At 32.7% G+C, this 21,774-nt stretch overlaps 3 protein-coding genes across 4 annotated transcripts; 2 read left to right on the top strand and 1 right to left on the bottom strand.

Moving 5' to 3' along the window:
• The first annotated feature begins 91 nt into the window (after positions 1–91).
• On the top strand, positions 92–8,212 carry LOC140174749 (microtubule-destabilizing protein 60-like). Its single transcript, XM_072200260.1, has 11 exons — positions 92–311; positions 416–434; positions 919–964; positions 1,065–1,160; positions 1,257–1,376; positions 1,506–1,604; positions 1,805–2,181; positions 2,571–2,877; positions 2,971–3,300; positions 6,594–6,650; positions 7,545–8,212. Exons 1-7 carry the CDS (start codon positions 92–94, stop codon positions 1,910–1,912), a joined length of 708 nt encoding a protein of 235 aa, XP_072056361.1. The 3' UTR covers positions 1,913–2,181; positions 2,571–2,877; positions 2,971–3,300; positions 6,594–6,650; positions 7,545–8,212.
• LOC112707824 (uncharacterized) lies at positions 7,921–12,415 on the top strand. The gene is made up of 4 exons (XM_025759810.3): positions 7,921–8,046; positions 8,313–9,232; positions 9,309–10,526; positions 10,714–12,415. The coding sequence occupies exons 2-4, from the start codon at positions 8,359–8,361 to the stop codon at positions 12,375–12,377; spliced, it is 3,756 nt and encodes a 1,251-aa protein (XP_025615595.1). The 5' UTR covers positions 7,921–8,046; positions 8,313–8,358; the 3' UTR covers positions 12,378–12,415.
• A 1,472-nt stretch (positions 12,416–13,887) lies between these two features.
• Positions 13,888–18,376, bottom strand: LOC112707823 (serine/threonine protein phosphatase 2A 57 kDa regulatory subunit B' kappa isoform). 2 transcript variants are annotated; one of them, XM_025759801.3, is made up of 4 exons: positions 18,053–18,376; positions 17,830–17,878; positions 15,461–16,787; positions 13,888–14,545 (listed from the first exon to the last, which is right to left on the bottom strand). In XM_025759801.3, the coding sequence occupies exons 3-4, from the start codon at positions 16,673–16,675 to the stop codon at positions 14,207–14,209; spliced, it is 1,554 nt and encodes a 517-aa protein (XP_025615586.1). In that variant the 5' UTR covers positions 16,676–16,787; positions 17,830–17,878; positions 18,053–18,376; the 3' UTR covers positions 13,888–14,206. The 2 variants fall into 2 exon arrangements, with proteins under 2 accessions (XP_025615586.1, XP_025615585.1); XM_025759800.3 differs by having other exon boundaries at positions 17,830–18,376.
• Between the last annotated feature and the right edge of the window lie 3,398 nt (positions 18,377–21,774).

Genomic DNA, 21,774 nt, shown 5'->3' with positions numbered 1-21,774 from the left:
CTTCATCTTGGGAGCTAACGGAGCCTCACCGTCCCACTTGCTCAACGCTGCCCCAGCCCCCGCCGTGGATTGCTCCTCCCTGGTTCTAACCATGGCGGATTGCTTGTCCTTCGTCACCAATGGCAGCACCACCACCAAGCCGGAAGGTAACTGCTGCTCCGGGCTCAAATCGGTTCTGAAAACGGCGCCTCAATGTCTGTGTGAAGCCTTCAAGAGCAGCGCTCAGTTCGGCGTCGTTCTCAATGTCACCAAGGCCCTCGCTCTCCCCGCTGCATGCAAAGTCTCCGCCCCTTCCGCTTCCAACTGTGGATGTCAGTCAAATTATAACTTCCTTCTTCCTGTTTTCGAATCTTCTCTCAGATAAAGTTTTCATTTTTATGTGACTTTTTTTTGTTTATTTTTTGCAGTGTCTGAAACACCTGCCGCCGCTCCTGGTATGTTTCTTTCTCACTTATAATCCATTTTTAATTTTAGATTCTTAGCAGCATTTTATGGAATATGGATTTGTGGGATTTAATTGAAATTTGATTCGATTTGTGAAATGAAAAGAAGTTTGGGAGGGATCACATGCTTAGACATATATAAGAGGAGCCATACCTGATTTTGTAGTTTTATTGTTTTTTTTGTTGTTAATTTTTCACGGACTGTGGATAATGGAAAATTAAACGTGAATTTTTTTTTCCCTCTATAGTGTTTTCATTCTATATGCTCTACATGCGTTCTGATTTTTGGGTACCTAATACAATTGGAACTATCTACCAATTAAAAACAGAGAGACACTTTGGTATATCTACCAATTAAATGATATACAGATGTGTGTTCAAAATGATATATATGTATCTATGTTATACTACTTATTTAATAGTAGTATTTATCTGTTTGTGTTGATGTTTGTTATACTTTTTATTCAAACTGCAGTGTATCTAACAGGACTTCTAATGGAGGTAGAAGAAGCAGAAGAAATGTAAGTCTTCTGGATGCTTACCTTTTTTGAGAAAAAAAATGAAGATTTGATTCAAATGAGGGTTTTCTAAATTTGAATTGAATGGATTTGCTTTTTTCAGAGTTTGGAATCAACTAGCACCTTTGGGGGAAGCAGGTGGAAGAAGAAGCAGCAGCTGAGAGTCACCAGCCAAAAACCATTCAAGCTAAGAACTGAGGTAATGCCTATTCTGATGCAACAAATTGATTGATTGAATCAATTTTCCATTGATTTTTGAATTGGATAATAACATGGATACTGTAATTCAATGCAGGAAAGGGGGAAGGTGAAAGAGGAAGAATTTGTGAAGAAGATACATGAAATGATGACAGAGGAAGAGAAGCAAAGGATACCAATAGCCCAAGGGCTTCCATGGACAACAGATGAACCTGAGGTGCCCATTTTGCTCTCAAAATCTTGTGTTCAGTTCACAACTCATACTTTTTCCATTTCAGTGACATGCTTGCATTTGCTGTATAGACTGTATTGAGTTACTCAACTATCTTCTGTGCTAATATTTCAGTGTTTGGTAAAGCCTCCTGTCAAAGAAATCACACAGCCGATTGACCTGCAGCTTCACAGTGATGTGCGGGCAATGGATCGTGCTGAGTTTGATCATCAGGTACCAACTCTTATTTTCATTTTGTTTAATTTTGCTTCATTAAGTGTAATATTGTGTCATGAGCAGCATCATTGTAAATTCTGGATCCATATTTCATAGATTTGTCGCTACTGCAAGCATCTTTCATTTTTAGAAAAATACAAATCGGTAGACAATAGAACACTGTTTGATAAATGTTGAACCATTCATGAATCATGTAGGTTGCAGAAAAATTGAGTTTGATAGAGCAGTACAAATTGGAGAAGGAGAGGCAACAAAAGGTACTATATTACTATATTCAGATAACTCCTGTGCTAATCTACCATTGACATCATCGCCATCCCCTACGGTGCTGCCGTTACCGACTTACCGACGCCGCAATGGGCTTCTTCCTTTATTGTTCTGAGATCACTAATCGTTATGATCCCCACCCACAGTCCTAACCGTAGCTACTCGAATGTATCGTCTGAGAGCACAATGATGGCGACGACGCCGGTGGGATTCTGGGGACTCTGAACAAGTGACGCTCTTTGGAACCTCAAGAACCTGGTTGATACATTCTCCTCCTCCTCCGAGATCTCAACCGGCGCACCCTCATGTACGGATCTTTTTGAACCCTGCTTCTGAAATTTTTTTATCTTTTTTTAATTTAGGGTTTTCAGCTGCGTTTTCTTTGGCCAGGCTTTGCGCTGTTTTATTTTATAAAAGTTAACTTATATCAAGGCTAATAATTGTCAGTTGCATCCTGATTCCATTGAATGGGTTTCGTTTCTTATGGGAGTTGCTAATTCATTTAGTTCTATTTTGTGTTTGAATCCTGTATTTCGTCATTTTTCTATTTCTTTAATAAGTTGATGTTGCGCTTTATAAACTGATAGAGTGATAGAATCATAAATGCTCTTTGCAAAACTCATCAATTTTTTTGTGGAAGGTTTTTCATTCAGCATAAAGCTGTTGAGTGATGTTTGTTATTTTATAATGCTTCAGGTATTTTTGTCTCTTTCATTTGATGAAGATCTTGGGATGTAATTGCAGTGATTCCGCACAGAAGAAGAACGGTGAATTATATATGAAGTGCTCTAATAGTTGTAATAGGAGTTGATTTTTGTCAAAGTGCTCATCAAATTATAGTTAATTCAATTTCCTATTTTATACTTCATTGATTTTTCTTTTTTGGACAGAGTTCAAGCCCAAGAGCCCAACGAAGGAAATAAAGAAATGAGGTTAGGAAGAAGAAGAGGTGAGGAAGACAGAAAAACAGCTATGGCTTCTGATTCTTCACCCATCAACAACGGTAGGTAGCTCTCTTCTTCTTCTTCTCTTTGGTCTTCTTTCCATTTTGTAATATTTTGTATTTTATTTTTTATTTAAACCTTTTTGGTTTCAGGTCCTTCATCTCCAACAATTCCCCTTCAAGCTCAACCGGCAACACCTTCTCCTCCCTTGGAGATGCTTCTCGCCGCAATCATCGTCGTTGAACTCTTCCATGCCGTCCGCCTTCGATACCCCGCCAGTGCATTGTTTTCGGTTTGCCGCAGCCACTGATGCTCCACCTACTCCAATGTGATTCAGAGGCTCCTGAAGGATTATTCTCCGGTAGAGAAATTATCGATTCCGACACAAAGTTTCATGAGTTTTGTGAGGAGTTCTATCGGTCTGTGAAGAACAGGGGAGTGGCAAATTCGGGGATTGATGAGGCTGAAAGTTGAAGACCAAGGTATGGTGGGTTAATTCTATCATTGATTTCCTTTTATGATCTTTTCCTTTTATTCAAAATCAATATCTCTGGAGCTTTATATTTCTATACAAAAAATTAACAGAAGATAGCTAACAATTTTTTCTGGGTTAACTGCATTTTCTTTTCTCTACCAATTGAATCTAATTTGCTATGGTTATTGTGGCTTGTGTTTTGCTTTTACATAAATATTAGGAATTATGTTGGATTATTTATCAGAGGTATTACCATATTAATCATTCTTGCATGGCTTTATATCAAGAATTATGAGGAATCTATTAGTTTTCTTTCAAATGCCTTCTTTGACATCGATATCAATGTATCAATATCTATTATTAGATACTAGAGATTACAGATTAAATACAGTTGGATATAAGTTTTGTGTCTTGGAAGGTAATTTTCTTTTATTTAAGTGAAAGAGCTAAATCAGATCATGGGTTAAAGGTCATTTCATTTATTTAAATATGCTAATATATCACATTAATTGAGATAAGTATATATGAATAGTGTACTTTCCTCTTGAATGAGAATGAGAATATCATACCCAGTATCTCATCAGCTATGGCTAAGTGAATAGCCTTTTGAAATTTTTAGTGGTTTGTCAACTATAGTTTAGGAGGTTAGGACAGTTAAGGTAGGTAGTTTTTCTCTATAGATACAAGTTCATTTTGATAGAAAGTAACCTTGAAAATTGTGTAGTTGATGTGATTGGTTAGGTACACGTTTGTTGAATTTTATTATTGTTATGGTCTTTGGTGTGAGAGAGGATTCTGTTCATGTGATTTCAAGCATGTATGCTATTTATTAGGTTATGCAAAGTTGTTTTAGATGTATGCTATTTATTAGGTTATGCAAAGTTGTTTTAGATGCATTAGGAGAATGTCTTCATTCATTCTTTTCATATTGTACTTCACTTTTTCTCTCTCTGTTTGACTGAGAAAAGAGTTTCATCCTTCTCTTCTCCTTATTTTTATAAAAATATTAAAGAAGAATGTAATATGGTTCTGTCATATTCTCCTATTGTTTTCTTTAATTTCAGCTCCCTCTTTGTAATTTTATTCAATTTCTCGAAATTTCATCATGTTTTGGTGCTTTGGGATCTGTATTCGGGAGCCATGCATAGATGACTTTGTGATTCCCACAACTTCATTGATTTATTGCTACAATCATGTGATTTTGATATGAATGTGGTTTATATGTTCATTTTCATTTATGAATAATGTAGTTCCTTCATATCATCATATGTTTTACTATCTATCTGTTCAAAATCAGTTCTTTTATATATCCTATGTTTTTCTTGATAATTATGGTTGGATTAGGATTATTGTTATAAGGTTGTTGGTTTTACACATTGTCATGCTGATATCATTAGTATATATGTATTATGGTGTTTAGGGTATAAGCTTCTTAGTTAATTCAGTTTCTCATTTTATAGTTCATTGGTTAGTTTTGAGTGGTAATTAGACAAATTTCGTGTTCTTTTATTCTTAGTAATTTGGAACTAATAGTTGTGATGGGAGTTGGTTTTTGTCAAAGTGCTCATCAAATTATAGTTAATTCAATTTCTCATTTTATACTTCATTGATCAGTTTTGAGTGGTAATTAAACAAATTTAATGGTTCTTTTTTAGTAATTTAGATCTAATAGTTGTGATGGGAGTTGGTTTTTGTTAAAGTGCTCATTAAATCATAGTATGTATAGATTGTTTCTCAATCAGTTCTAGGGAGGTGAGGTTGTATTTTTATTATTATATGCTTCAAATTGTTGAAAATATAATGTGAATTCCATTCTTCTGAAGTTATGATGGGATGTTAGTTTGAATGATGTTATTTGTGATCTCATCTCATTCTTTTATACATGATTCTGATGTCAGTCAAAGTTGTTGCTTCCTCATTTTATTTTGTCACTTTCGAAGTTATGATGGGATGTTGGTTTTTGAATTTTTCTTCAAAAACAAAAGATGGATTGGATGTGGTTAGGTGGGGAAAGTGATTCCCTTCCCTGTTTTTCAGTGTACCCTCACATGAAAAATCAGATTTTGGTGGTTTGGTGGGAGAAATGACATCATCTTCTATAACAAATAGTACTATCTTTTATTATTCTATCAAAAAAGTTATTTGGTTAATGAGAGTAGGTATCGTTACTTGTGACTAACTCTCCTTTGTCATTTGTTGCAAATCAATCCCATCATCAAGTACTTTCATGGCCTCTCTGGTTATAAGTTTTCTTTCAAAAAGGAAAAACATTCCCCTTCTACAAATCACGTCAGATCTCCTGCTTTTCATTCTTCCGATGGATGATTATCTGCCTTCTGCAGATTTGATTGGTAGGTGTTGATTGCTGTCAAATTTTCGATGATGTGATGGTCATTCATATTGTTTTGCCTCATAATCAGTGCTCATCCTTCTTTCCAGCGTAGTCCTTATATATGTATATATTCCCTTAAGAAATATACCCTCCAATGAATATATCAATTCCACTTTTGATTGGTTTCAAAGTGAGTGTTATATACACAATGATCTTTTATTTTTTCCCTCCATGGTTCAATTTTTTTAATTTAAATCCTGAATTGGTTTCATTTCTCTGTCTATAAATTGGATCCTAAGTTTCACAAGTCTGCTGCATTACTTTCATGCTTTAAGAGTATTCTGAAAAGCCTTTCTACTTATTCTGATTTTATTTTCTGAAAGTCAAGGTTACAAGTGTATGCAGTGAGAAAACAAGTTATACTCATTCATTCTCATTCATTCTCTTCAAATGAACTTATGGAGGTTCTTTGATTTCTTTTTTTCTTTTTTGGGTTATATATAACTGAAGTGGTGTCTAAGAAGGAAGTACTATTTTATTCGAAATACCATTATAGTGAACATTAGTTGGTTCTAAATTTCTTTAGCTTGGTTAAAATTTCATAAAATGTCTCAATCTTATGCTACTGCAAGATTATATAGAAAAAATTATTTAAAGAGAAAGAGAGGACAACAAGTTGAAGATAGAAGAGGTCAGCTTTGCTATATTCACTTTTGGATTTTTTTGAAAGAAATTAAAATTTACATCTTTTCATTACAAATGCTTTTTACTATTATAAAATCGGTGTTCAATTAATATTATTGGTTGGATTTCTATGCTTTATTGTTTGATGTTGTTCCTACTTCTAATATTTCTCTTATTTTAAGTTTAAATATATTGGTACGTGGTATTTATTAACCTACCTGTTTAATTTTTTTGCTCTTCCCATAGTTTTAATTTTACATTTAAAGTTCTTTTTTTTTCTTTAGGGGGATCAATTATTTTGCAAGATACTCCAATTATTAATGCCAATTTCATATTATCAGGTATGAGTTTATTGTTTTAAATTTTTTAATTTCTTCGTTAACTTAGAAAGTATAGTTATTATTTACATTATTTTTTCAATTATTTTAAAATATAAAAAGGACTCTTTTCTAATCATTGTTATCATGTTTATATTTTTTGTCTATTTATTTTGGTTTATATATTTCATTATTGAATTAATTTTTGTATATTTTTTTTATGTTGTTTATTATGCATTTAGTTATTAATAACTTCATACTTTATGATTGTCTGTTTAAATATTTCTTTGACGTGTATATCTTTATATTTGATTTATTTATAATAAGTTTTTTTTTTGTTTCATAATAAAAACCCAAATCAAGATGACTCTGAAATATATGATCCTACTATAAATTCTTGGAATGAGCTTCGGTCTCCTGTTGATCATCCACTTTTTTCACAAAGTGAAGTTCAAGATATTTCAGTATACTTATAATTGATTTATTTATGGAGTTTGCATTTTTCGTATTAATTTAGATATAATCTACTCATTTAGTATATTTAGTCACGTTATGTTCCTTTTATAATTTTAATATTCTGGTCGTAATAAAATTTATATGACATTTTTTTACCAAATATAATATGAAAAAAATAGTATTCATTGATTTTAAATACTTTCAATACAAGTGTCTCAAATTTGGTTAGATTATTATTATTATCAAATATTTATATTTTCAATTTGTAGACAATGAGTATCCAGTGAATAATTTCTGAATCTTTAATTGTTTTACTGGTATATTTTTAATTGTTTTACTGGTATATTTTCTTAAGTAAAAAAAAATTAAGAAGCATTTAAGTCTTTATTTAATATAATTTTTTTACTTAGTTAAATTTGTAAGGATTTGTTTATTATTTAAATTTTTTATTCATTTTTGTAGGTTGTCTCGATATTGGTGACCCTGTGTATACTTGTCTATATTGTGGTGCGTCGTTTTGGTTACTAGAGCGGGTTGAAAAACAGTCAAGAATTAACCAGCCTCTTTTTACACTTTGTTGTTTTCAAGGAAAAATTCAATTACCGTATCTTCAGAAAGCTCCAGATTTATTATATAATTTGATTCATGGTCATGATAGTAAGTCTTTACAGTTTCAGAAGAAAATTCGGTATTATAATAGTATGTTTGCTTTCACTTCTCTTGGTGGTAAAGTAATAGACTCAGTGAATGATGGAACTGATAGTATGTTTGCTTTCACTTCTCTTGGTGGTAAAGTAATAGACTCAGTGAATGATGGAATTGGTCCACCACAATTCATCATAAGTGGTCAAAATTATCATAGGATTGGAAGTTTATTACCTCAGGCTGGTCAAGTTCCGAAATTTGCCCAATTATACATATATGACACAGAACATGAGTTAACGCATAGAGAAAGAATATTTGGGTAAGGTCAATTCTTACAAAAATTTGTTATGATTGTTTGTAATTTTAATTTGTTTCCTTTATTTTCAATTTCATTTTTAGTTGGTAAGATACTAATATGGATGTAACTTTAATATGGATGTAACTTTGATTATTATAATCAAAATGTTCGTATCCTATTGTTTAAATATTGTTGTTAAGATTCATTCTAATTATAAAAAATGCATGTTTCTTCATTTTAAGTAAAATTACTTAGTAATATTGTGTTATTATTTTTCTTAATTATAGGCAAAGTTCAAATATAGATAGATAGCTGATAATTGATTTGACCCAAATGATTGATCAACATAATCCCATAGCACAATCATTTAGAAGAGTGAGGGAATTCCATGAGAATCACCTGTCTCAGATGTTTTCTTTGAAATTGTTTAGTCAAAGAGAACGTGATCGAAGAGTTTATAATTATCCTTCGTGCGATGAAGTTGCTGCTTTGGTTGTTGGTGATTTTGATTCTTCTGATACTGGTCGTGATGTCATTGTTAAATCTGCAACTGGCCAACTTCAAAGAATATATGAGACACATGCTTTATACTGGCCATTGCAATATCCCTTGCTTTTTCCTTACGAGGAAGATGGTTATCAATTGGGTATTCCTTATCGAGATATTCAAGATATAAATGTTGCAGGGAGAAGGACTAGAGTATCCATGCGAGAATTTATCTGTTTTCGTTTGCAAATGAGAGAGGATGAGGATAGCATTATTCATAAGTCTAGAAGATTGTTCCAACAGTTTGTTGTTGATTCATTCTCTATGATTGAGTCACAGAGGCTTTATGAAATCAGGAAAAAACAGAGCACAATTAGAGGAGAAGTCTTACAAGGTATTGAAGAAGCTATGCGACGCGGTGATACTGAAGCATCATCAATTGGTACTCGAGTGATTTTGCCTTCTTCCTTCACTGGTGGTAAACGTTACATGTTTAATAATTGCCAAGATGCTATGGCTATTTGTAAGCATTTTGGGTATCCAGATCTATTTCTTACCCTTACTTGCAATCCTAACTGGCCTGAGTTTCAAAGATATACTAATCGTGATCAAGTTCCAATTGCTGATCGGCCAGACATTGCTTGCCGAGTCTTTCATGCTAAGATGAAGTGTCTTCTTAATGATCTTAAGAATGGTGTTTTTTTTGGTCCTCTTAATGCAGGTATATCGAATATAGACAATTCTATATTGAATTTATGCTAAATTTCTATATTTACCTACATTTTTTTATTATTTAGGTATGTATACAATTGAGTTTCAAAAAAGAGGTTTGCCACATGCACATATTCTACTTTGGCTTGATGGAAGGAATAGATTGCAGAATATTGAAATTGTTGATGAGTTGATTTGTGCAGAACTTCCTAATCCTATGAAGTTTCCACATTTGTATAGTGTGGTTAGTAAATACATGATTCATGGCCCTTGTGGTAGGGTAAGACCAACTTCTCCATGCATGAAAGATGGAAGATGCTCCAAGTTTTATCCGAAGCAGTTTGTTAATTATACGAGTTTTGATGAAGATGGTTATCCTATTTACAAGCGTCGAGATATTGGTGTTACAGTTAAAAGTCATGGTGTTGATCTTGATAATAGATTTGTTGTTCCATATAATCCATTATTGTTGATGAAGTACCAGGCTCATATTTATTTGGAATTTTGCAATAAGTCAAATGTTATAAAGTATCTTTTCAAGTACATTAACAAGGGTCCAGATCGTGTAACTGCAACTATTAGTCATTCAACTGAGACAACTCATTCTTTTGAAGTGGTTGATGAGATCAAACAGTATTATGATTGTCGGTATCTTTCACCTTGTGAATCTATGTGGAGAATTTTTGCATATGAAATTCATCATAGATGGCCACCTGTGCAAAGACTCAGATTTCATTTACCTAATCAGCAGCATGTTGTGTTCGATGATCATGATACTATTGGCTCTGTTTTAATAAGAAATAGAGATTTGATGACAATGTTTACTGCTTGGATGATGGCTAATCGAACATATATTGAAGGACGAACACTAACATATGTTGAGTTCCCAAGTAAATTCGTTTATGATTTACAATCTCGACGGTGGAAACCAAGAAGAAGGGGATTTTCTATAGGAAGATTAAGTTTTGTTCATCCTTCAACTGGTGAGCTGTTCTATATGCGTATGCTTCTCAATGTGCAAAGAGGATGCACCAGTTTTCGAAGTATAAGGACTGTCAATTCTGTTTTATATGATACATTCCAAGAGGCATGTTCTGCCATGGGATTTTTAATAGATGATAATGAGTTTGTCTTGGCCATTAATGAAGCGGCTGAGTTATCTTCTGGCGCCCAATTGAGAAAATTTTTTGTTTCATTGTTAATATCTGGTTCTGTCTCTAGGCCCGTTTTAGTTTGGAATCAAACTTGGAAATATTTATCTGATGATATCATTTATTACAGGCGAAGTGAGCTTCATTTTCCAGGTATTTACTTAATCTTTAGTTTATCTTTTTTATTTATAGGATTAAGAAAAACTCTTAACAATAAATAAATCGAAAATGATATGCAGAAAGTTTAGAATACATACATAGCATGATAGGAAAAATTTTCAAACAATACAAGTTTTTGATATCTTGATGAATTTACTAACTGAAAAAAAAAATATTGCAGGAATAACAATGACTGACGAAGAGTTACAAACATTTTGTCTAATAGAGATAGAGAAATTGCTACAGGCCAATGGAAAATCATTAAGAGATTTTGCTGGTATGCCGCTTCCTAATGTTAATTTGGTCTCACAATTTAGTAATTCTTTGGTGTTGCGTGAATTAGAATATGACATTTCTGTGATGCTTGAAGAACACGATTCAAATTTTCCAAAGTTGAATGAAGAACAGAAGTCAATCTATGATAGGATTATACATTGTGTTACTAACAAGGAACACGGGTTGTTTTTCATTTATGGGTTTGGTGGGACTGAAAAAACTTTTTTGTATAGACTCTTATCTGCCAAATTGTGTTCTCAAAGAAGAATTGTTATTAATGTTGCTTCAAGTGGAATTGCTTCATTATTGTTACCTGGTGGTAAGACAGCTCATTCTATGTTTGGTATCCCAATTGAATTGAATGAAGATACTATTTGTAGAATTCCGAAAGATAGTCCTAAGGCTGATTTAATTCGACTTGCTGAGCTAATTATTTGGGATGAGGCTCCAATGACTAACAAGTTGGCATTTGAAGCTTTAGACAGAAGTTTTCGAGACATAATGACGTCGATTTCAGTGTCTAACAAAGATCTACCTTTTGGAGGAAAAATCATTGTTCTTGGAGGTGATTTTCGACAGGTTTTACCTGTTATTCCTAAAGCTTCTCGTGCTGAGATTGTTATGACATCAATCAATTCTTCAATTCTTTGGAAGCACTTTGAAGTGTTAACGTTGACAAAAAATATGCGGTTAGAAAGTGCTACAAATCAATCAAATCTGGAAGAATTGAAAAGGTTTTCCGATTGGATTCTTCAGATTGGAGAAGGGCGTATTGGGACAATAATTAACGAAAAGCTTTTAGTTCAAATTCCAAATGAGTTTCTGATTTTTCCTTCTGATAATCCAATTGATGATATTATAAATGCAATTTATCCTGACATAGTTAGAAACTTTGATGATACTGGTTTTTTCCAAGACAGAGCCATATTAGCTCCAACAGTAGAGATTGTTGAAGAAATCAATGATCACATTGTTCAATTGCTACCTGGGACAGAAAAAGAGTATCTAAGTGCTGATTCTATATGTGGTAGTGATGCTTATTGTGACGTTGATGTTGATTGGATAAATATTGAGTTTTTGAATCAAATAAAATGTTCAGGGTTACCGAATCACTCATTGAAATTGAAGAAATGTGTGCCTATTATTTTGTTGAGAAATATTGATCCAGCTGGTGGCTTATGCAATGGTACTCGCCTTATTGTTAGAGATCTAGGAACAAATGTGATTGGAGCTGAGATTGTCTCAGGGAGTCACATTGGAGATAAAGTTTTCATTCCTCGGATGAATTTAATTCCGAGTGACGCTGGGATACCTTTCAAATTTCAACGGAGACAATTTCCTATAAACTTGTGCTTTGCAATGACTATCAATAAGAGTCAAGGTCAAACTCTATCCAGTGTTGGACTGTTCTTGCGTCGACCGGTATTTTCTCATGGTCAACTCTATGTCGCTATTTCTCGAGTGAAGAGCAAAGATGGTTTAAGAATTTTGGTATCTGGCGAGAAAAATGATGATTCTACTTTAACTCTTAATGTCGTATTTAAAGAAATATTTGATAAGATTTTATAATTTATTTTGTTTTGTTTTTATATTAATGTAATTTTATGTGGTGGTTATTTTTTGTAATGATACTGCTTTATTGTATTAAATATAAAGATAAATTAAAATATTAACTTATTTTATATGATTCAGTTTATTCAAATACGTTTTAAAAAATTATTTTTCTATTTACTAAATTGTATTTTTATGAAATTATCTTTAAAAAGTTTTTTAATTGGTAAAATATTTTTTTAATATACTCTTAAATAATTTTTTATTTATTAAATTTTAATTTTACCAAAATTTCTTTAATAAAAATTATATTTTACTATTAATTTCCTAATATCAATGCACATTTTTTTAACATTAAATAAAATTTTTTTATCAATATTATATGTATAACAATTAATAATAATAATTAATGAACTAATAAATAATTAACAAAACAAATCCCTTCAAATCAATAACCCATTAATCCTGAAATCCTAAACCCACTCTCACCTCCACATTAGAGAAAAGAGAGAAGCCACTCTCCACCAATTATTATTACCGTTTTAATTTTGATTCTCTATCCGTTTTATTTTTCATTTATATTTTTGTGGTAAATTGCTAAAAGATAATTGAAAAACATTTTAGAATGTTATAGTATAATTTATTTACAATAAAAAAAGATAATTATAAAAAAATAGCAAATTAATGGATTACATGTTTACATATAATCTTTTCATATTTTTTAAAATTGATCAAATTAAAAAAATTAAATGATTTTTGAATTTATGAAAAAAATTCATGGAATTTATATTACTAAATATACATTTTACTGTTTTTTCATCCTTTTCTTTTAATTTTTTTTATCTTTTTTTTCTTTTTCTTCTTCTATATTTTAATTTTTTATTTTTTTATTTTGTTTAATATACCTTTCAATCATTATTTTTTTTTAATATGTATGCATTTTGTTATATATATTTTTTTGATTATTTATAAATGTATAAAATAATATGCGCATTCTATTTTAACTAATTATATTTACTTATTCTAATTGAAATATCAAATTATTTATTTTTCATATCATGTATAACACCGTGCAATTGCACGGGTCTTCACACTAGTTTATACACTATTTAAAAACAAAAGATTGTGTGGCAGATTGGTTGGCCAAAGATGATGTCCATGGAGATTACGAAGCAATAGACTGGCTATAGCTGCACGCTCCCCTGCTTAGTCTCCTATAGGATGACTTAGATTACAATATTTCTTTTCATCTGTGTGTTCTTTTTCCCTTTCTGTTTGTTTTCTATTTAGCTATTGTACAAAAAAAAAACCCAAAATAAGAAACTAATTGTTAAATTATTTACCAAAATATTCTTATTTAATAACTACTTTATAATGGACGTATGAACAAAAAATTAATTAAAAAAACTTGAGAAAAATTACACTAAAATATGAGATTGATAAATATATAAACAAAGAAATAAAATCTAAACTAAAAAATACATTGAATCTGAAATAGCTCTAAGGAATGAAATATCACACGTGATGATTGTGGAAATAGCTTATACAGAAAATTGTTTGATCTGCTGCATGGTACCTTCTCATCACTTTAATCAGAAGGATGCAAAAGTTGCACCAATAGTAGCAATCAAAACCATGTTACATGTTACAACATTTTGTGGCCGCCATGCCTAAGAAAGAAGCATCAAAAGCATGAAATATATATATAGGATTTTTCCAATTAAACAGCCATTAATCTAGCTTTTCCCTCAAGGATTTATCCACCATTAGCAAGGAGAAAAGAGGTTTTTTTTTTAAGATTTCATTGAAGGTCTATTACTATTATACATACACATTTTTGAAGGTTATCAAATTGGAGAAACTAAAACAGCTGTGTTTCCAATTACTGGCTGGAGACTGGCCGCTTTCTCAAGCTGTTTCCAGGCTTCCTTCCGCTTCTCGGCTTCCAAGCTAAGCAGCGCTTCTTCCTCCTTGAACTGGGTGAGGCAGGAGACGTACAGCTTCTCGTCCATCTCCACAAACATCTTCCTAACGTTGTGAGTTAAGTTGAGAACTGCCTGGTTCCAATGGCCTTGACAATTCCTATCTAACGCTGGAAATATGATCGGCAAGATTACCTGACGGTTGTGAGCGATCAGGTTGACAATGTGGTCGTTGTTCCACAAGAAAAGGGCTCTTTCAGCTACCTGAAACAGTCCAGGTTGAACAAAAAAAAGAGTATATTTTAGCAAATAAGAAGAATGATAAAATATTAAGAAAAATTAAATATAATTTTACTCCTTGATTTCTTCAATCTATAGTTTAGTGCCTACACAAAAAATAACGTTTCAAATTGGCCTCTACCAATGTAACTTTTGGTGATGAAAGTGCTACAGTAAGTAGGATCGATAATTTCAAGAATACTGCGTGGTTAGCGGAGTATGGTCCTTCTTTATTCGCTATTATTTGACAACTTACAGATAATTTAAAACACATGCGAGGCCAAACCATATTCACAAAATTATAATTTCACTTGATGGTAGGGGCTTCTTTAAAACAGTTACATGGGTAGAGACTGAAATAAAGGCCTTCTTTCTGTACAAGGACTAATTTCAACATTGATGATATATATAACAGCTAGATTTATATTTTAACTATAAAGTTTATTTCAAAAGGAACACCATGAATATAGATAGAAAAAAATTGCAGGCTCACAGAAATATTAGTTCGATAAGTTAAGATGCCTGTGATTCCAAATGATAACTTAAAAGAACTAGGACATATGCTTCAATAAATATCGAGAGCTCTAATATAATATACTAACTACTTTAAAATCCTGCAACCGGAAAGTAACATAATCTAACAAACAAGGACCTGCAGAGAATAATCTCCAAATAATAGTTGCAATATGTTTTAACTTTCAACATGAAAAAAAAAACATTATTATTATTCAGTGTTTTCGCCTTTCTCAATTTAAGGTGTTGGAAATCAATCAAATTCATAGAGACAAGCTAAAGTGCATGAATTCAATTCTTACTGAAAACCCTAGCATGGATTAACAAGATAACAATAACCAAAATATCAGCAAATGGATTCAGTATAACTCAACTAAACAACTGTACCTGAAAGTGAGAACTGTTAATGCAGCATCCAATTCGCCAAAACAATGGCACCATGACCCTCTGGAACTCTACCATGTTAATAACTTCCAAAATTTCCTCCAATTCACCAAGGAACATCACCTCCTTCTGACTATTGGTTATAGGCCAATACTTCAACAATCCCCTAATCACGGTGCTCGCCAACTTTGGCTCCTTCTCGATAAACTGAGTGATGCAATAGGACAATTGCTGGAAGTATACCCCCATGGATTTTGGCTTGTGCAAAGGGATCAACACCCTCCAAAGGAAGATCTTATGCTCCTCCTTCAACGGCAAAGCAAAACCACTAATAATACTCCCAAAGATCTCCAACAACTCAGCAATCCCATTGTGCCTCTCAGTCTCAAACACAAACCTATAGAACAAATTGTTAATAGACTTTCTCATGTAAGGCCTGTGCACCATGAATTTACCATAAACCCTATGCATTATGGTTTTCAAGCAATCCCTCTCCCTAGGATCCTCCGAATCAAACAACTCTAGCAGTTTTGAAATGAATGAATGATCAATGTACTTCTTTGCCACCTTTGCATCAACGCAAGGAGAACTAACAAACTTAAGCAACAAATCATACACAATTTGCAAGTGTGGCCAAGCAGGATCAAAAGAGGGCTCATCATCATCATTCTCACCACCACCACTGCCTCCACCACCAGAGCCACCCGACCGGCCGGACCGGTAATTTGGTGGAAAAACACGGAATAAGTTAAAGGCACACATTCTACACATGGCTAGAATAGCAGGCTCAGTGAATTTAACAGAACCAGAAGCCACAAACTCAACAAGTTCAATCAAAGTTCTTCTTTTCACATCCTTTTCCATGGTGTTTTTACTGGGGTCAGTGAAATCAAACGTGACACAACAGAGGCTGAGCTTGCTAACAAAGAGGTTCATCTTCTCTGAGTTTGGGACATCCTTGAAAGGGACCAAGGGTTCAATCCCCGAAACGGTGCTGGTCGGAAAAACCGAAGACGTGCGCTTCGCGGCGGAGGAGCTGCCACCACCACCAGTGGCGGTATGGGACCGGTTGTGGTGGTTTTTTCCCGCAGCACATGGGGAAACGAGGTTGTGCATAGAGGAGCTCGGCTTGGAGGATGAGTCGACCCGGCTCAACTCGTCCAAGTCCACGTCGAGCTTCTTGTTGCGTGGAAGCTTGCTGAGGAATTGCTTGAGCATTGTGCCTACCCAGTTGGTGACTCAGGTAAACTTAGAAACTTTTTGAGAAACCCATCAAGGGAAGAATCAATATGGGTCAAACATTTGGGGTTCAGAACCGTGGTTGGTCAACCTGGTATGAAATAAAAGAGCAATGGCAAAAGAAATTCTTAGTCCAGCCACAATCCACTTTTCTTTAACTAGTAATATCTCCCATTATATTATATACTAATACTATATCATGGGTTGTTATGCCAGAAATTAAAGCACAAGTTTATCTTACATTGCTTTAAAAATAAACTTATATTCATAAAAACTGAGAAGCATGCTGAAACTCCAAATTCATAAAGAAAAAAAATTTAGGTATCATAAATTGATTTAAATTGAAGTCAAATTATTGAAGTTCGCTTCTAAAAAGTTGTCTACCATCACATATGTATAAGGATTGAAGGGTTATTGCAAATAAATAATTGAAGTTGATGCTGAAGTTTAAATGGAAACAAAGGTAGATGCACATTGAAAGAAGACATTGCAAATCTCTTGGAAGCTAAACCTTTAAGGTTTACAACATTCAAGTTTAAAATCTTTAGAGGACCCATGCTGCTTCTAGTTAACATTAACAATCAAGCCATATTATATAAAGGAGATGAGACAAATAAACACAGCCATCATGAAATTCTCCTAAAGGGAAAATATATAATCTGAAAAACCAACACAAAGAAACCTATCTAAATTGCTGGCCACAACTTGCAAGATTACTAATTTTTCGTATACCTTAATGAAAAGAAAACTTAAAAACTATGTTAGCAACTTAATTTCCTAACATGCAAGTTTATAAAGGGATTAAAAGCATTGAATTTGATGCTATCACCGATCAACAGAAAGCAACAGGACAAAAGTTTCCAAATAAAGCCATGAGCATCTTCAAAAGTGCATGAGTCCCGATTTGTGCAAGAGCAGACTTAAATCCTCATTTCCACTTCAAAATTCTTGGTGGAAATAAATTTAGACCACATTACACACATAGATATCACAAGATCACAGATTAATCATGGAAACAAATTTAACAAAAATTAAAACATCTCTCAGAGGCAGCATGCATTGCTCTGTGTGTGTGTGTGTGTGTGTGTGAGAGAGAGAGAGAGAGAGAGAGGGAGATGCAATGTAGGTTGTACCTTGAGAGTGGATGAGGCGGCGCCGGCGAGCGAGGCCGATTCCGGCGACCTGCGATTGGAAGATTGGGGGAAGTTAGGGTTATGCTGTGAGAAATGGTAGGCTAGGGTTCGGGGCACGATAACACAAGTGATTGGAATTTTATTTATTTTTTCTTTTCATTTTTGTTGTCTCTGATTGTAACGGCGTGAACTGGGTGGGGATCTGTTGCGGGACGTTACTAACCGCCGTTGAAGGAGCAGTTTGAGTTTGGTGAGGTGTACAGGAGGCGCCGCGCGACACGGGAGGATGGCGGATCGGTGCTTCTTCCTTCTTGTCGGCGCCTCACATTCCGCCGTCGTCAGTCAGGCAGATCACGCCGTCAGCGGTGGCTCACTACGTCTCTCCTTCCGCCTCCGTAGCTCTCACTCTCACTCCCACTCTCTCTAAGAATTTTCTGCAGAATTTTTTGTTACGTGATTATGTCTTTTCCTTATTTTTTATTTCCTACAGATCTCGCAATTCGATTCTTACTTTTGATGTTCAGTCTAATCTTATTTTGTAAAAAGTAAACTATAATTTTTGTCTTTAAATTTTATTAAAAATTTTAAGATATTTTTAAATTTTAATTTTATTTTTAATATTTTTTATTTGTATTATTTTTTTTAATTTTACTCTCTCAAAAATAAAAATTATTCACCAACATCATCATTTTTTAATTTTTTTTAAATATTTTTGCTGTTATTATTTTTATTTCTTTTGTCTTAATCCTATATCCACCCATTACCATTTGGGGTAACAAGAGAGAAAGCCTATCCTATTCTAAAGTCTGTCCCATTTTATTTAATGATACGGTCTTAAAATTCTACCTCACCTCACCTAACGGCGAGTTGGCGGACTAATCCTGCCAAATTTCTTTTTTTTTATTATTAACTATTAAATAATATATATATAATTTCACAATCATTTTGATAAATTTATAATTTCTAAAAACATACAAAAATTCTAATTTTATATTTATAAATATTAAATTCTTTGTAATTATAAATATCTAATAAACATAATTATAAATCAAATTTTCATCCAAAACATAATTATAAATATTGTCTCCAAAGCAAAATAAATATAATCCAAAACATAATTATAAATATTGTCTTCAAAACAAAATAAACATAATCCAAAACACTCAATTTTTATCTTCATTCTCTTATAAGTTAGGTTGGAAAAAGTTGGGTTTTGATAAAAAAAAATTACAAAAATACCTCCTTACAAAAAAAAAATTAATCTCGGCGGAAAAGCCCGCCCCGCCCTGCCAAAACCCGCGGTTTAAGCGGTGCGAGTTAGGCTGGAGTTTGCTATTTGACGGTCCCAATTTTTCAACCTGACCTACCTTTTTTAGCGGGTTATGTGGATCGGCCTAACAAATTTAGGTTTGTTTGCCACCTCTAATTACCACTACTCCTACCAATTCCTTTTCTGCCATTGCAATACCCTTTTTTCATTAACTATCACTACCACCATTTCTAGTTTCACTATGAAAATATTTTTATTGTATTATAGTTGTCATCCCAAATTTCATAAAAGCCACTTAGTATCAAACATTTCACTCTTCAACAGCAACAGCAACAACAACAACAAACAATAAAAATAAAGTGAAGGAGAGAAAAGAGATTCATTTAGACACAAATCTAGAAGGAATTTTTTCAAAAATGAAACTCTAATACGGACAAAAAAAAAGGCAGTGGTCGCCGTCGAACGTGAAGGCAGAGAGTAAACGGAGAAACAGAAGTGACGGCGGCACAGTGGCAACAACAACGATGACGATGATGGTGGTAGCGAAAGCAACAATGATATACTGATAATGTACGAAGAAAGAGGTGTGGTATTGAGGAAGTGACGAGACTAAGAAATAAAACCTTATTTTTTTGCAGTGAATTGAGGAATAAGAAAGTAAAAATACAAAAGAATTGTTTTGCTTTTCTTAGATTAGTGAAGATGGAAAAAAAATGAAAGCTAATGGATTAAAGAAAGAAAGAAAAAACAAAGTGTGTTGTTAATGTCATATGAATGTTTATGTTTTTTACTGATTTAAAAGTAGAGTGGCTTAATCAAAGGGTGATAATATATCGCGAAGTGTTTATCAAGTGCTCTATCATATAACAGTTTATTAAGTGCCTTATAAATTTGGTGATATAGTGAAAACTTTTATACCTTGGTGAGGTAGACTAGAAATAGGTGAAAAAGTTATACCGAACTAGAATATGTGGTGCTTATATTTTTTGCTATTTATTTTTCTAAAGTGGTGTGAAAAGATGATTCTTTATAAGTGCTTAGAAATTTGTTCAAACTCTTGAAAAAGTTATAGTACAAAACCATTTGCATTTATTTTATACAAGTGATACGAAAAAATATTAAATATATTATTTAAATGCTTGAAGTTCACTTATAAGTCTACAAAAAATTCAAATCTAGTTGCTTAAAGAAAGAAAGAAACGAAAAGTATGCGTTCTTGATGTCATGTAAATGTTTATGTTTTTCACCCTATAAAACTAAGGTGGAGGTGCACATGACCCGACCCGACCCAAAGACTCGGCCAAGCTACGAATATTTTAGGGGCTAATTTGGTGTGATTTCATCGAGTCTAAGATTGGGTAAAGGTCTAAAAAATATACCCGGTCATTATTTCGGGTCGGGTCCGGGTCAAGGCGAATCCGACTTCACCCGATCCATGTGCTCTCTAAGAGAACTAAAAAAGATATATATGTTTCAAATTAATTTCAATATAATGTTATATTAATTATAAGCTTATTATTTTATTTTTAATCACACTTGTTGAATTAGAAAATAGATCAAAGAAGCATCAAATTAGAATTTATGAATAAATTCAAATTCAAATATGGATATCAACTTTTCGATAATAAGTTTCTTCTTTATAAACAAGTGTATCATAAATAAATTTCTTTATAAATAAATTTTTTATAAATTATTGTTAAAATTTTAAAGACCGGTTTTCACTCGATATTGTTGTTACCCAAAAATGTTTAGGTTTCATCGGGTTTAGAGTCTAAAAAATAGACTCGATGTATATTTAGGGTCAGGTTTGGGTCAGGACAAACCCGGTTTCACCCGGCTTATAGACATCCCTAAACTGAGGTATAGTTTTTTGAATTTGGAAAAACTACCAAAAATACCCATAAAATTTACGAACGCTGATAAAAGTACTCATCAACTAAGGAAATTAATGATGTACCCATGGAAGATGGGTTCCGTATGACAAAAGTATCCAAACCTTTATTTTTTTAGTACTTTTACTTTTACTATTAGAAATTTGTCAAACATACTAGAAATAAAAAAGATCTTTTTTATTCAAAAAAGATATTTTTTATTAAAATAATAGCACTCAAACAAACACTAAGAGAAAGTATAGAAGAACAACACTTTTTTTGAACAACTTAAATAACAGATTAAAAAAAAGTTAATTTTAATTTTTAAAATTAAATTTTAAATTAATTAAATATAATCCTTGTTTTGAATGGTTTGTAGGTTTGAAATGCAATTTTCTGTAGTTTGGATCTCTTATTGATCAGCTAGGAGTATTGTTAAAATTATTAAATTATAACTTAATATATTTCAAAACAACGCTTTAACATTTATATTTGCAAATAATTTTCTTTCATTATTTTATGGGCAATTTACACAAATAAAATGATTGAAGAAAATCTTTATGCAAATATAATATTGGTATTTTTCAGACGCAAATGCAACAAACGCAATTGTATGTAATCTGCTACATCCTGTAGTGATTTATGAATATTGAAGTTCTCAACGTACAATTGGGTTCCGCTATAGGATGTAGCGGATTATATACAATTGCACTTGTTGTATTTGCATTTAGAAATTGCCAATGTTGTGCATAAATATTTCATTCATTTATTTTATTTGTGTAAATTGTCCTTATTTTATCTTTT

The sequence above is a fragment of the Arachis hypogaea genome, chromosome 8, assembly GCF_003086295.3.
Source record: "Arachis hypogaea cultivar Tifrunner chromosome 8, arahy.Tifrunner.gnm2.J5K5, whole genome shotgun sequence".
NCBI classification, from domain to species: domain Eukaryota; kingdom Viridiplantae; phylum Streptophyta; class Magnoliopsida; order Fabales; family Fabaceae; genus Arachis; species Arachis hypogaea.
This window is presented reverse-complemented; position numbering and strand designations above follow the sequence as displayed.